At 42.5% G+C, this 13,492-nt stretch overlaps 1 protein-coding gene across 1 annotated transcript in view; it reads right to left on the reverse strand.

Annotated features, from left to right (window-relative positions):
• HYDIN (HYDIN axonemal central pair apparatus protein) overlaps nt 1-13,492 on the reverse strand; it is a 308,320-nt gene that overhangs the window by 42,554 nt on the left and 252,274 nt on the right. Inside the window, exons 59-65 of the mRNA XM_035024816.1 lie at nt 13,164-13,399; nt 11,603-11,754; nt 11,325-11,514; nt 7,260-7,362; nt 6,760-7,038; nt 4,677-4,819; nt 2,043-2,261 (exon numbers count right to left, since the gene is read on the reverse strand). Coding sequence (XP_034880707.1) covers nt 2,043-2,261; nt 4,677-4,819; nt 6,760-7,038; nt 7,260-7,362; nt 11,325-11,514; nt 11,603-11,754; nt 13,164-13,399 — 1,322 coding nt within the window. The remainder of the gene's footprint in view (nt 1-2,042; nt 2,262-4,676; nt 4,820-6,759; nt 7,039-7,259; nt 7,363-11,324; nt 11,515-11,602; nt 11,755-13,163; nt 13,400-13,492) is intronic.

Below are 13,492 nucleotides of genomic sequence, written 5' to 3' on the forward strand. Positions count from 1 at the left end.
AATAATTTTATGAAAATACATATGAAAACCTAGTGGAAGGGCAAATTCCTAGAAAAATAATTTAATAAAATTGACTCAAGAACAAATCAAAAGCCCGAAGAGTCCTAATACTATTAAAGAATCTGAATACTAGGAAAAAAATCTTAAAGAAGACCTAAATAAAGAGATAAAATTTGTTAATAGAAAGGACAAACTAATATTATAAAATTGTTAATTTTTCCTAAACTGACTTACAGATGCAATCCAATTCCAATCAAGTTTCCATTAGGGTTTCCACAGTACTTGGTTTGTGGATTCCAAAATTAGATAGAAAAATAAAGGACCAAGAATAACTAAAACACTTCAGAACAAAACAGTATGGAAAAGGGACTTCCCTTCCAGATAGCAAGGCTGATTGCGAAGCTACAGAAACTGAGGCAGGGTAAAACTGGCACAGAGGTAGACAAATTGACAATGAAGTAGAATGCTGAGACAAGAAACATCCTAGGTATGTATGAAGTTTAGATGACAAGGGAGCCATGGCAGATCATTAGGAAACATAAGGGCTAAACAAAAAAAGGGATTTGGCCAGGTTAGTTATCTAGATGGAAAACTATGAAATTGGATCCTTGCCTCACACCATACATAAAATCCAAGTGGGCCAAGGGCTTAAATATAAACAGCAAAGTTCTTAAACCTAAAAAAAAAATACACATTTTCTCTTCCCTGGTAGGGAAGGGTTTAAAAATAAGACACAAAAAATAATAAATATAGAAGATGAGATTAATAAATGTGACTATATCAAAATTAAGAATTTTTTTGTTCATCAAAAGATACATCAAAGAAAGTGAAAAGATAAGCTTTAAATTTGGTGAAGATGTTTGCAGACAAATAATAGGAAGGAATAGCAGAGTTTATCAAAAATAAAATAACTCATACAAAGGACAAGCATCAGAACTGAAAAATAGGCAAAAGGCATTTATATAAGAGATAACTAGCATGGCCAATAATCATACGAAGACATATTCAACTTTATCAGTGGTTAGGGAAATGCAAAGTAGCCCCCAAATGAGACCATTTCCCATTCACTTAAATGATAAAAATCAAGGGGTCTGGCAATGCCAAGTTGTGGAGAGAGTGTGGATCAGTAAGATGCCTTTGCCAGGAGCGTACATTGGTACAGCCATTTGGAAAACATTTGGGCATTACCTTGGAAAGCTGAAATTCACATATCCTATGACTTGGCAATTTCACTTCTAAGAATATAAACTTTTGCAAATGAACACCACTTGACATGAACAATAATGTTCACAGAAACACCGTGCATGATAGCAAAATTGCAAATAATTTTCAAAAGAAGAATGAATGATAAATAATAATAATGGAATTTTATATAGCAGTGAAAGTGGGTATACTATAGCCACATGCAACAATATGGATCACAAGCAATCTAACCTTTTCAAAAACTAAAGTTAAAAACTACAACTAAACAGTATGCTTTTGAATGCATAGGTTAAAAAAAAAAGAAAAAACCAAAAACCAAGGGAATAAGTAAATGAGATTCAGGATGGTGATTGTGTTTAAGATAGGAGGCAGGGGGATGGAATGGCTGAGAAGCATACAGGTAATCCATGTTCTACTTCCTATGTTGGGTGTGAGTTCATCTCTGTTTATTCTACCATTCAAAAGAAACCAGTCAAGGACTAATTAAAAGAAGGGCAGGCTTGGATCACAGATGAGATTCTGTCATGAACCAGAGATTCTAACTAATCTAATTCTGGACACCCGAGGGAAAGAGGAACTGACCGAAAGGCTAGGCACGGTGCTGTTGAAAAAGGTGGGAGGACTTGCTGCATGAGGCATCCAGACTGAAACTAAAGCTGGACGTGTGGGTCGTGGGGCTGGCAGGCGGCATGCTTGTAAGTTCAGTTTGTCACTTCTAAAATCAAGGTCAAGTAGAATGGGAAACTTTTTTTTTGTGAAGGAAGGCAATGATGAGACATTGAAGTGGAAAGCAGCAGGCCCCCAGCCATGGCAAATCTGTGCCTGATGTCCTCACTCACCTTTCGTTTTGTAGTCAAAGTCCCGGGTGGGTTTCTGAGCACATCCACCCACTTGACCGTGCGCATGCGGTCATCCCAGTCAGGGATCTGGTCTGCAGGGAGCTGAAACGTGATCCTGGACAGCTTGCACTTGGCCCCCATCTTCTTCAGATTGATGGGCACATCTGACTTCATGGTCACCACTATGTCCTTGGCACACCCAGGGTGGAGGTGGCCAATCTGGAAAAGAGCCTGGTATTAGTATTTTTGGGAATCCAAGCTTGAGGACTTTTGCTACCTGATGGTGATATTCTAGAGAAGGGGTAGAGCCAAAAGTCTTGGCAAAAAATACAACATTTAAACCTGCCTATGTAGATGGTCTTAAATACACACAAGAGGTTCTTAGATAGAAATACAAGCCTAAAAACAAAAGCAGCTAATATTCATCAAACTGTTACTTGCCTCAGGCACTATTCTAAACCTTTACACAATTCTGCTAATCCCCACAACAACCCTATGAGATATACAGCCATTTCCCCTATTTTATAGGCAAGGAAACTTAAAACTTTTTCATGGTCCTCCCATGAATATTGGAAGAGCTGGATTGAGCCCCCGACAGTATGGAGCCAGGTACCATGCTCTTAACTACCTGTGCTTCTTCATCAATATGACCTTTATGAATCAGGGACAGATGCACACAGTACATTAGCAGTTCTCAGAGTGTGATCAGATGACCCTTGGGACCCCTAAGACCTTTTCAGGAGTTCACAAGGTCAAAACTACTTTCATCATAATATTAAGATGTTAGTTGACTTTTTCACTCTCATTTTCTCATGAGTATACAATGGAACTTTCTAGAGGTTACATGACATACAATATTGTAGCAGATCAAATGGAAAAGCAAATAGGAGAATCTAGCTACTTCTATTAAGCCAGATATTAAAGAGATTTGTAAAACTGAAATAATGCCACTCTTCTCTCACTAATTTTTTTATTTTGGAAAACAGCCATTTTCATAAAAATATGGTATTTATATTAACATTAATGAATTTATTATTTAAAAATGGATAACTATGGACTCTGAGAAACAAACTGAGAGTTCTAGAGGGGAGGGGGGTGGGGGATGGGTTAGCCTGGTGATGGGTATTAAAGAGGGCACATATTGAATGGAGCACTTGGTGTTATATGCAAATAACGAATCATGGAACACTACCTCAAAAACTAATGATGTGATGTATGGTGATTAACTAATAAAAAAATAAAATAAATGGATAAATACATGTTTTCAGATATTCTCAGTTTTAATTGCTAATATGGTAAATATCAATAGACATAACCCACATAAGCAAAAGCTTTTTTGGGTTCCTCAATAATGTTTAATTGGGTAAAGGAGTCCTGAGTCCAGAAAGGCTGAGATTCACTGAAGTATACCAGATAAATGGGAAATCTAATTTGGTCTATAGCATAAAATCATTGATGGTTTAGCATATATAAACACATACATATATATATATATAGTAGTCCTGTCATGTTTCTGACAGATCTAAAAACTCTCCATCCACTGGAAAGTGAAGGGAGAAGAAAGCTTAGTATTTCCCAAGGCCACAAATGTTTGTGTGTGGCGGGGTGGGGGGTAATATGCACTAGTGTGTGTGCACGTGGGTGCACTAAATGGACTATCTGAAGCTTATCTGCCTGATTTGACTGACACTTTACATCCCTCCAGGAAGCAAAACTTCCTGAGAGCACTCAAATATTCAAAAGTGACAAAGGGAGTGCCTGGGTGGCTCAGTCAGTTGAGTGTCCAACTCTTAGCTCAGCTCAAGTCTTGATCTCAGGGTTGTGAGTTCAAGCCCTGTGTTGGGCTCCACACTGGGCATGGAGTCTACTTAAAAAAAAAAAAAAAGGGTGACAAAGTGGGGTCCCCTACTCTCCTTGCTCTCTTCCCCTAACTATGCTTGACAGACTTGGTGACCAAAACAGTGCAGGAGACAGTGGATACATCTGGGTATATCCATTGTCCTGGGAACTCAAAAGTGAACTATGAAAAACAACAACTAGCCAGAGACTAGATCTGCTACCACATTGTTTTAGGCCTTGTGTGACATTGAGCTTTGGTCAGCAATTCATAAAACGTGTGCTGTGAGATGCTAAAAGAAGGGGTCAGAAAATTCCAGGTAAAACAAAGGTAACTAGGTTTTAGTATGTTGCATGGCACTGGGCACCTCTAAGAGAAAGATGTAATATGCAAATTTGCTAAACCTCAGTTGTCCACAGAACCCACTACACCCATTTTAGCTTTTAGTGAACCACATTTGCAGGACTAATGCTCTAACGAACACACACCTTGGGGGACACAGGTCTGCACTCTGGGATGGGAAGACTGCGACCTGTCTTCATCCATGCAGGCTTCCATGGAATTCCTCAACATCAGCCTAGCAACCATCTCGGCAGAACTTATTCTCTGTTCTTAGACCAGAGGAGATATGAACAGTATCCTCTGGCACCTGGTCTGAGTAAGGGATGGTTCTTGGGCTGTCTCAGCTTGAGAGCCATCCATCCCATTCCATGTATTCATGGGAACAGACAGACAATCAAATTAGGGTTGGCTTATGCCTAAGGAAGTCCTGAAAAGGGTGAATGGCTTTCACTTACCTGTGGGGAAAAGGAAACTGTAGCTACAGGGGGCCATTCAAACCGTATCACGTTCACTTGGCTGTGGTTTGTGATTGTGAAGCTCACGTTATAGCTGTTTCCAATGTGGCAGTCCCCAAACTGGATGTGGTCCACCAGTGCAGCTGTGGACAGAAGCAGAAGATCCATGAGTCCTCCCTGGCCCCCTCCTAAGGCTCACTTCCCTGAGGAGGCAGCACCTGAAAGACATGGGGCCTCACCCTCATGCATCCCTCCCTCCTTTGATGATTATTTTGGAAAAATTTGGAGTCCTTAGCTTAAGCTTTCCCTCCTTAGGAAATCTATTTGTCTACCTGTTCATCCGTCCAACCATCTATCCATCCACCTTGGCCCTCATGTCCAAGAGAAAATATAGGTCTCCAACTCCATTTGTTTGCTGAAAAAATACTATTAAGTATTAAAATAAGATGAAATACAAAAGTCCTTGTTAAACTCGAATCATAGATAATTGATGAGTAATTTTTAGTATCAGTATGTCCCATACAATATTTTGGGACACACAAATAATAAAAAGACTCTTTTTTTTTTTAAATCTGAAATTCAAATTTAACAGGGACTCCTGCAACCTGATTTTCTAAACCTGGTAACTCTATTATAAGTATGAAATCTGATTTCTTTCTTTTTTTTTTTTTTTTACGATTTTATTTATTTATTTGACAGAGAAAGACACAGTGAGAGAGGGAACACAAGCAGGGGGAGTGGGAGAGGGAGAAGCAGGCTTCCTGAGGAGCAGGGAGGCTGATGTGGGGCTCGATCCCAGGACCCTGGGACCATGACCTGAGTCGAAGGCAGACGGTTAATGACTGAGCCACCCAGGTGCCCCTGGAATCTGATTTCTAAACTAGGATTCAATGCTGGCTTCTGCTTTACCCCTGACAAGAGAGATGTCACCTGGTAGCCACAAACAGGGATGAAACACTATATATACGAGGAGTGTTGATTTTAAGCCATGTCACATAGACTGTCCAATGCTACATTCTAGCATTATAATAAGGCTCCTAGAAAAATGATAATGTGTTTATAACTCACTTCATACCAATTAGCTACATATTAGGGTGCTTAACAAGTGCTTTTTTTTTTTTAAAGATTTATTTATTTATTTGACAGAGAGAGACACAGCGAGAGAGGGAACACAAGCAGGGGGAGTGGGAGAGGGAGAAGCAGGCTTCCCACGGAGCAGGGAGCCCGATGCGGGACTCGATCCCAGGACCCTTGGATCATGACCTGAGCCGAAGGCAGACGCTTAATGACTGACCACCCAGGCGCCCAACAAGTGCTTTTTGATAATAATGATAAAATAAATTTTCTCCTACCCTGAAGAATATATTCAACCAAATGAAGCTGCATGCTTGGGGGACCGCAGAGGAGCACATCTTAAGCTTTAATATACATACAAGTCACCGAGGGATCTTGCTAAAATTCAGACTCGGGTTCAGTAGGCCTGAGGTGCTGGGGTGGGCTTTGCCATTCCCATTTCTAACAAGCTCCCGGGTGCTGCTAAGGCTGTGGGTCCTCAGACACTGCACTGAGTAGGGAGGCTATAGAGGATGAGGTTCTAGAGGTGGCACAAACCTATGCCTTCTTTAATTAAAGAAGCCCACGGTTTCTCTTGGAATGTCTAGGATACATGGTTCCCATGAAAGAGACAATGCCAATACAAGCCAGCTGAAAGACATGGGGAAAACTAGAGAGATACATGCTCACTTAGCTAATCTGGAATTTAAATTTTGAATTTCACTTGTTAGCTAAACTGGAATTAGCTAAAACTATAAGCTCCCCAAGGCAGAGACTCTCTTCTTACTCTTTGCAACTCCAGGGTTCAGCATAGTGCTTGGTACATGCATACTGATGCTCAATAAATGTTCCTTGAGGGAACACATGATTGAAGGCATTGTCTGAGCCATGAATGACAGGGCATACAGTTTGGAAGAGGAGATGCTTTCCTAAATTCCTAGGAAGCTGGCTGAGCTGTTATTTAAATTTCACTCTTATTTAAAACGACCTGAGCCAATAGTTGTCAATACCTCACTCATGTTTCTCTCACCTGCTACCAAGTCTTCCATAGTATTTTCCTCAATTATCTCAGAGATCTCTGGGGCCTCAGGGCTGCTGGAAACCACCAGCCCATGGATGTTGCCCAAGGTGATGTCATCCTCGTAACCCTCTCCCACCATGTGGATGATTGTCTCCTCATACTGGTTGTTGATCACTGACAAGTGGATGGTGCCTGCCATTCTCCCAACCTTCTGGGATTGGAAGACGACATCGAATCCAGCTGTGTTTCCAGGAGGAACAACCAGGGAGGCCGTGTGAGCTTTCTTTGCTGCAAAGAGAAGAGAGAGACATGAGATTTAGAACCAGGAAGATGTAACCAAAAAGATCCTGACTGAAGGGAGGGCAGCCTTAGTGTGGGAATGAGCCTTACCTAGAGAGGCCATTGGTGATGAGATCGGACATCCTAATCTGGCTGGGTCCTTATTAGTTCCCTAATACAACAGCTCCTGGGACCCATCACCCTCTAGAAGCTATACTCTCCCTACCTACCTTTTGCATGTGGTTTGTTCTCCTCTGTGATATAGATGTAGGATGTGGTGAGGGTCCCTTTCAGGGAGAAGACGCCTAGTTGGTCCCTCAGATCAACATGCAGCTGGCAGAAGGAAAGCAAGATCAAGTGTTAAGCTTACAGGCTGCTCATGGGTTTTGAGTCTAGATTGAGTCAAGATTGAGATACGGTGCTGTTTGGGAAGTACCCAAAAAGTCATTGTGCCCAGCGCTCACTTTTTTGAATTGAATAAAATAAACATTAGACCTGGGGAGGAAAGTGAAGGTTTAGTTCAGCCCTTATTATCCAAGTAAGGAACTGGAGGTCCAGAGAGTAGAGGTGACTTTCCAGATCACCTAGCAACATAGTGTCAAAATGGGCTTGCCAAGGCCTCTGCTATTGACAGAGGCAGCTGTAAAATATACTCTAGACTAATAAAATGGGAATGAATACTCATCATGCTATAAAGGCTTACATAAATATGAGTTCCTAAAAACCAGTATCTCCTAGGTGGTAATGCATCAGTTGCCTGATAACGTCATATTGAGCAGCTTGCTGAGTTAAAAAGAAAACCAAAGTGGGATTCTGGCTTGGGTGGAGAAAAGGGATGTTTTCTGGACCACCATAGCTGATGCAAAAACTAAAGCCATATATCTGATTTTAGGTATGAGAAATCAGCAGACAGTTTTAGAAGATAGTCATGCTAGTACCATCATAAATACAATTGAACAATATAAGAAATGAGGCCAAAAGAAGAAAGAAATAGTGATACTACATAGGAAGCTTCTGACATAAAAAATAATTATATGTTTAGAAACAATCTTAGTAAGAAACTATACGGAAGAGTCATATGAAAAAAATTGACATAATAAAAAAATCTAGGTAAATGGATGGGAATTCTAAATGTTGCTCCTGAGAGCCTACATACTCTAAAAGTAGAAATTCTTGGGGCGCCTAGGTGGCTCAGTCGTTCAGCGTCTGCCTTTGGCTCAGGTCATGGTCCCAGGATCCTGGGATCGAGCCCCGCATCGGGCTCCCTGCTCGGCGGGAAGCCTACTTCTCCCTCTCCCACTCCCCCTGCTTGTCTTCCTGCTCTCGCTGTCTCTCTCTGTCAAATAAATAAAATCTAAAAAAAAAAAGAAAAAGAAATTCTTCCCAAATAATTCACAGGATTCCCAATTGGATTTTTTGAGGAACATTATAAAATGACGTCTGAAATTCATCTGAGAGAATAGATATGTAAAAATTGTTAAGAAAAATTAGAAAAATGGGGAATGGGTAAGCAGGAATTTATTAAACTAGATGCTAGAACATTTTATAAAGCTACAGTAATGGAAAAAATGCAGGTAACAATGAAAACAAAGTAGGTAATAGGGACTCAAAACAAACAAAAAAATAGGACAACAACAACAAGACCAACAGACTTTTTAAAGCATCACAGAGCTAAGAAGATAATGAAGAGTAGCCAGACCAAGATCTGGGAGAGCATGGGAAACCAGAGAGTCTAGCCTACATTTCTGGGCTGTTTTTGACTTCGAGTGTTTGCTAGTCTAGAAGAGGTATGTGGGAGGCTCTTTGTCCTCTGACTTTCTTTGTTTAACACTTTCACTTTGTGTTGTGTTTTTGAGGGCCTCTTGGTGTTAAGAGGGCAAAAGTCTTGTGAAAGGTGGGTGTTTTCTTTCCTGTAGATTGGGACCCCAAAAGACCTGCTGAGAGGACCAAACCCAGCTCCCCCAAGGGTAGAAATCCTGCTCCGAGTCATATCCAGGAAATATCAAGCCCTAAAACTAATTTTAGATGATCCTTAGTTTCTAAATGTTCCAAAGTACTTGGCAGAAACAAATGAAAACTGTCTCTAAAGAAAAAGAACATCATCCTTAGTGTTATTTCTAAATAATTCTTCAAGTATAATACTCAACACAGGATTGAAGATAACCAGGCACACGAGGAGAAAGGACAACATGGCAAAAATGAGCAGAAATAGCAGATATCAGAAAAAGACCCACAGGAAATCCAGATTTTGGAATGACCAGGTATAGATGTCAAAATGGTTGTGATTACTATGTTCAAGAAATAAAGCCAAGTCTGACAATTTTATCACAAAACCAGAAATCTTAAAAACTGATGATGTGTATTTGAAAAGGTGCCTAATAGAACTTCTAGAACTGAAAAATGTAATAACTTAACTCAATGGAAGGTTTAATAACAGATTAGATACAGCTAAAGGGAAAGTTAATGAGCTGAAGATAGGTCCCAAGAAATTATGCAGAATGGAGCCCAGAGAAAAATGGATGGAAAATGCAGTGAGTGGTGAGAACAGAGAGGGAACGGGGGAAGGTCTTCCACACACTGAATTGGCCTCCCAGAAGGAGAGATGAGACAGAATGGAATAGGAGCACTATTTCAAGACGTGTTTGGAATTTTCCAAAAGTGACTGAAGACATCAATTGCAGAATCAAGAAGCCTGGTGAATTCCAAGAGGGATAAATGCAAAGAAATCCATACCTAGGCACATCATAACGAAACCACAGAAGACGAACACAAAGTGAAAGTGTTAAACAAAGAAAGTCAGAGGACAAAGATCACCTTAAGAGAACATGGTAGACATAGCTGACGTCTCAGCAGCGACAGCGGACACCAGAACACACTGGGATGAAAGCTCTCATTCACCGAGAGAGAACAACTGCCAGCTGAGAGGTCTATAGCCAATAAAAATGACATTGAAATCGCAGACTCGATCCTAGGACGCTGGAATCATGACCTGAGCCAAAGGCAAACGCTTAACGACTGAGCCACCCAGGCGCCCGAAATGGAGATTTTTCAAATACAAGCTGAGAGAATTCGCCACCAGCAGACCTGCACTGAGGAAACAGTACACGCTATTCTTCAGGGGGTAGGCAAAGGATCTCAGATGGACAGATGGATATGGAGGAGTGAAGTGCAATAAAAATGATAAGTCTGTGGGTCAATCTAAATGAGCCTTAACTATGAACAACAAAACCCAACAGTGAGGGGCGCCTGGGTGGCTCAGTCGGTTGAGCGTCTCCTCTCGGTTCAGGTCATGATCCCGGGGTCTTAGGTTCGAGCCCCAAATCGGGCTCCCTGGTCAGCAGGGAGTCTCCTTCTCCCTCTGCCTCTGCCCCTCTGTCCCTGCTCGGGCTCTCTCGCTTTCTCTCTCTCTCTCTCAAATAAATAAATAATCTTTAAAAAAAAAAACCCAACAAGACAGTAAGAACATGTTGTAGGGTTTAAAATGTAGAGAGAATCCAAAGCCTCCCGCGAGTTGTCCTTACCCTACCCTTCTATTTTTATCTCCCGCTGCTCTTCTATCCCCTGTGCTCTCACGGAGCTGGGTGCTTACTAGTTCCTGTTTTGTACTGGACACATTTTTTGCTTCTGTGCCTTTGTCTGAATAGTTTTCTTTCTCCAGCTGGGATGCACTCAGTGCCATGCCCCCTTCCTGAAACCCAATTGTCCTGCAATGCCCAGCTTCCATGTCTTTTTATAGTGAAATTTTCCTTGATTCCCCTAGATGGGAGTAGATCATTTTCAAAAGTCCTACAGTTCTTTGTAGAACCCTTACACAATTTATTACTTTCTTTTTTTTTTTTTTTGGTAAAATAAGGATGTTAACAGAAAAAAAAAAATAAAAACACTATTTAATTGCTGAACCAAGAGTCCCTTGAGATGTGGCATCTCTCACTCCTACTGAGGTTTCTTTGGTTTCTTCCTTATTAAAAATGCAGTGTTCATTACAGAAAAAAGGGAAGGATAAAGAAGACACCAAGAATACCCATAGTCCTCCCCACTCAGCTCAGGGTACATCCCTGCACACTGCTTCACATAGTAACTATCAGTGAGCTGTGTAATCTGCTTTCTTATACTCCTTGAAGGGCAGACACTATGGCTGACTCAGCTCTGCGTGTCCCACATCTTACACAGGTTAATGTATGAGGAACATCAGAGAAGTCCTAGTAGATCAGGGATGGCAGAGACCTCAATGTTAAAAGTCTTACTTCTGAGTCATTCTTCTCCCTTTCCATCCCATACTTCACCTCTCGCAGTACCTGGGCGGGGATGGTGCCATTGTTCTTGAGGATGAGAGGCAGCTTCTCTGACTGACCAAGCAGAAGCCTCCTGAAGAGGAGCAAGGGGTTTCCATATTGGTTGCAGAGAACTGGCCGCACTACGGTCACCCGAGGGAGGTTCCCTTCCCCAACGATATCAAACACAAGGCTTCGGTTCCTGGTTAGGTTGCTGCAGGGAACAGGACGATGGAGGCCTGTCAGCCTGGTGTGCCAGGAATGACATTCCATCCTCAGCCTGCAGGAGAGGGGGCTGGTACCTAGGCAAGCCATCCAACGTAGCCTCGAAGATACACTGGTAGGTCTGCATGGTCTGCGGGGTGAAGGTCACCGTGGCAAAGGCATGTGAGCGGCTGGCAACACACATCTTATTAGGTTCCACGTCAAAAATATCAGTGATTCGGGCAATAAGCTGGGGAGGGAGAGCAGGGATTAGGGTGTGTTAGCACTTTATCTGTCCCCATTTTGTGGCAGTGTTTTGGGAAGACTGTAGGGACTGTAGGGACCCCAGCAAGGCCTCAAAAGGGTTTTTTCATTCTTAAGGGTGGCAAGTGGGATTCAAGACTGGCTATCCCCTCTTGTTTTTAAGCAGAAGGCACTAAGGTTTCTTTGCTCTTTTCAAAGGACAGTCTGCAAATTAGGGAGGAAGAAAAAATATATATCTACAAATCCCCTGGTAAAAACCTATCTTTGAGAAATCAGGCTTGCTCCCTTTTTATGTTTTTAGTGCAGAACAGGAAGAAAGCTGCCCCGTGAGGTCCAGAAAAAGGTCAGAGAGTAATGCCTGGATGTCACCAGGGCCTGAGAGAAGTCATAAAAGGGATGAGATAGTCTTCCAACCCTACCCCTCTGTGGTGACAGTCCCCTGGGAACACACACACACACACACACACACACACACACACACTCTCTCTCTCTCTCTCTCTCTCTCTCTCCCCCCCCCCCGCCCCGAAGCTCTAGACTAGGCCACCCCTGCAGTGGTCTCCCTGCCACCATCGGCCACGTGAACAATGTCAGCTAAGTGGGAGTGGGAGCTAAGATTCCCCCTTTGGGCAGAGGACGAAAGCAGCCGCAGTGAGACTAGGCCGTATTTGCAGCGCATCTGATAGGCTATTGACTGAGCCCTCTCTCTCGGTAGCCTGAGTTTTCTGTTCCATTGTGAGGAAAAAGGATTTCAGTGTGGCCTGACTTGGAGAGGAAGGGAGCTCTGAACCTATAGGCCTTGAGATGGGCACTTATTATTTACCTTGTACGTGGATGAAGCTTGGCTTTAAATGTAGCCCTGTATCCCTAGGCTTCATTTCCCTAACTGTAAGATGAGGAGAGTACTACAAAGTCTGATCATACAAACTTTCTGTGAGGATGAACTGAGGTAATATATGTAAATAATTTAACACAGTGCCTAGCAGGCAGCCGGGGTCAGTAAATGTTCATCGTTTCTCCTTGCCCTTGTAATCTGACATCCCCCAAATCCTCCTTACCAGAAAGATGGGCAACACGAGAGAGCCTGCCTGAGATGGCACTTGCCTTTGGCTCACCCCACCATGCTTCATCTATTCCATGCCTACCTGAGTGTTTGATGGATGAGCGAGTTGCTCATTGCTGTGTATCACTTTAAAACCAAGAGGAGGCACCCACTGGGACAAATGTCTGGCTCTTGGCCTAGGGGAAACCACCCAGTGACCTCATGTGACTTCCAGCAGGGCCTGAGAGCCAGATAATCCCCACTCAGGTCTAGCAGTGCTAGAGCAGGTTTTCTAAGAGCTCTTTCCAAGGATTCATGCCAACCACAGTGGGCTAGGGCCATTTGGGGCTGCTTACCTTGTTGGAGATGGGCTTAACTACGATGTTCACATCACAGGCAATCTTTCCTACGTTGCTGATCTTGAACCGAGCCTTGGCCTGATGACCCACCAGGACGTTGCAGAAGATGAACTTGTTCTCATCCTCCACAAAGAGCCCCCCATTCTCTATGGTCTGTAGGATGTTGAGCAGAGTGGTGCTGCTACAAATCTGGTGCTCTTCAAATATCAAGGCATTGTTGTCAGTCACAAAGGCTGGGGAGAATGAGAGACGAGGCCTGATAGCCCAGTTCCTGCTTTCTGTAATTGCTAATGTGAAGAATTGGATTCTGACGGAGGATGGTCGTA

The sequence above is a fragment of the Mirounga leonina genome, unplaced genomic scaffold (genome assembly GCF_011800145.1).
Source record: "Mirounga leonina isolate KUSES-001 unplaced genomic scaffold, KU_Mleo_1.0 Mir_180, whole genome shotgun sequence".
NCBI classification, from domain to species: Eukaryota; Metazoa; Chordata; class Mammalia; order Carnivora; family Phocidae; genus Mirounga; species Mirounga leonina.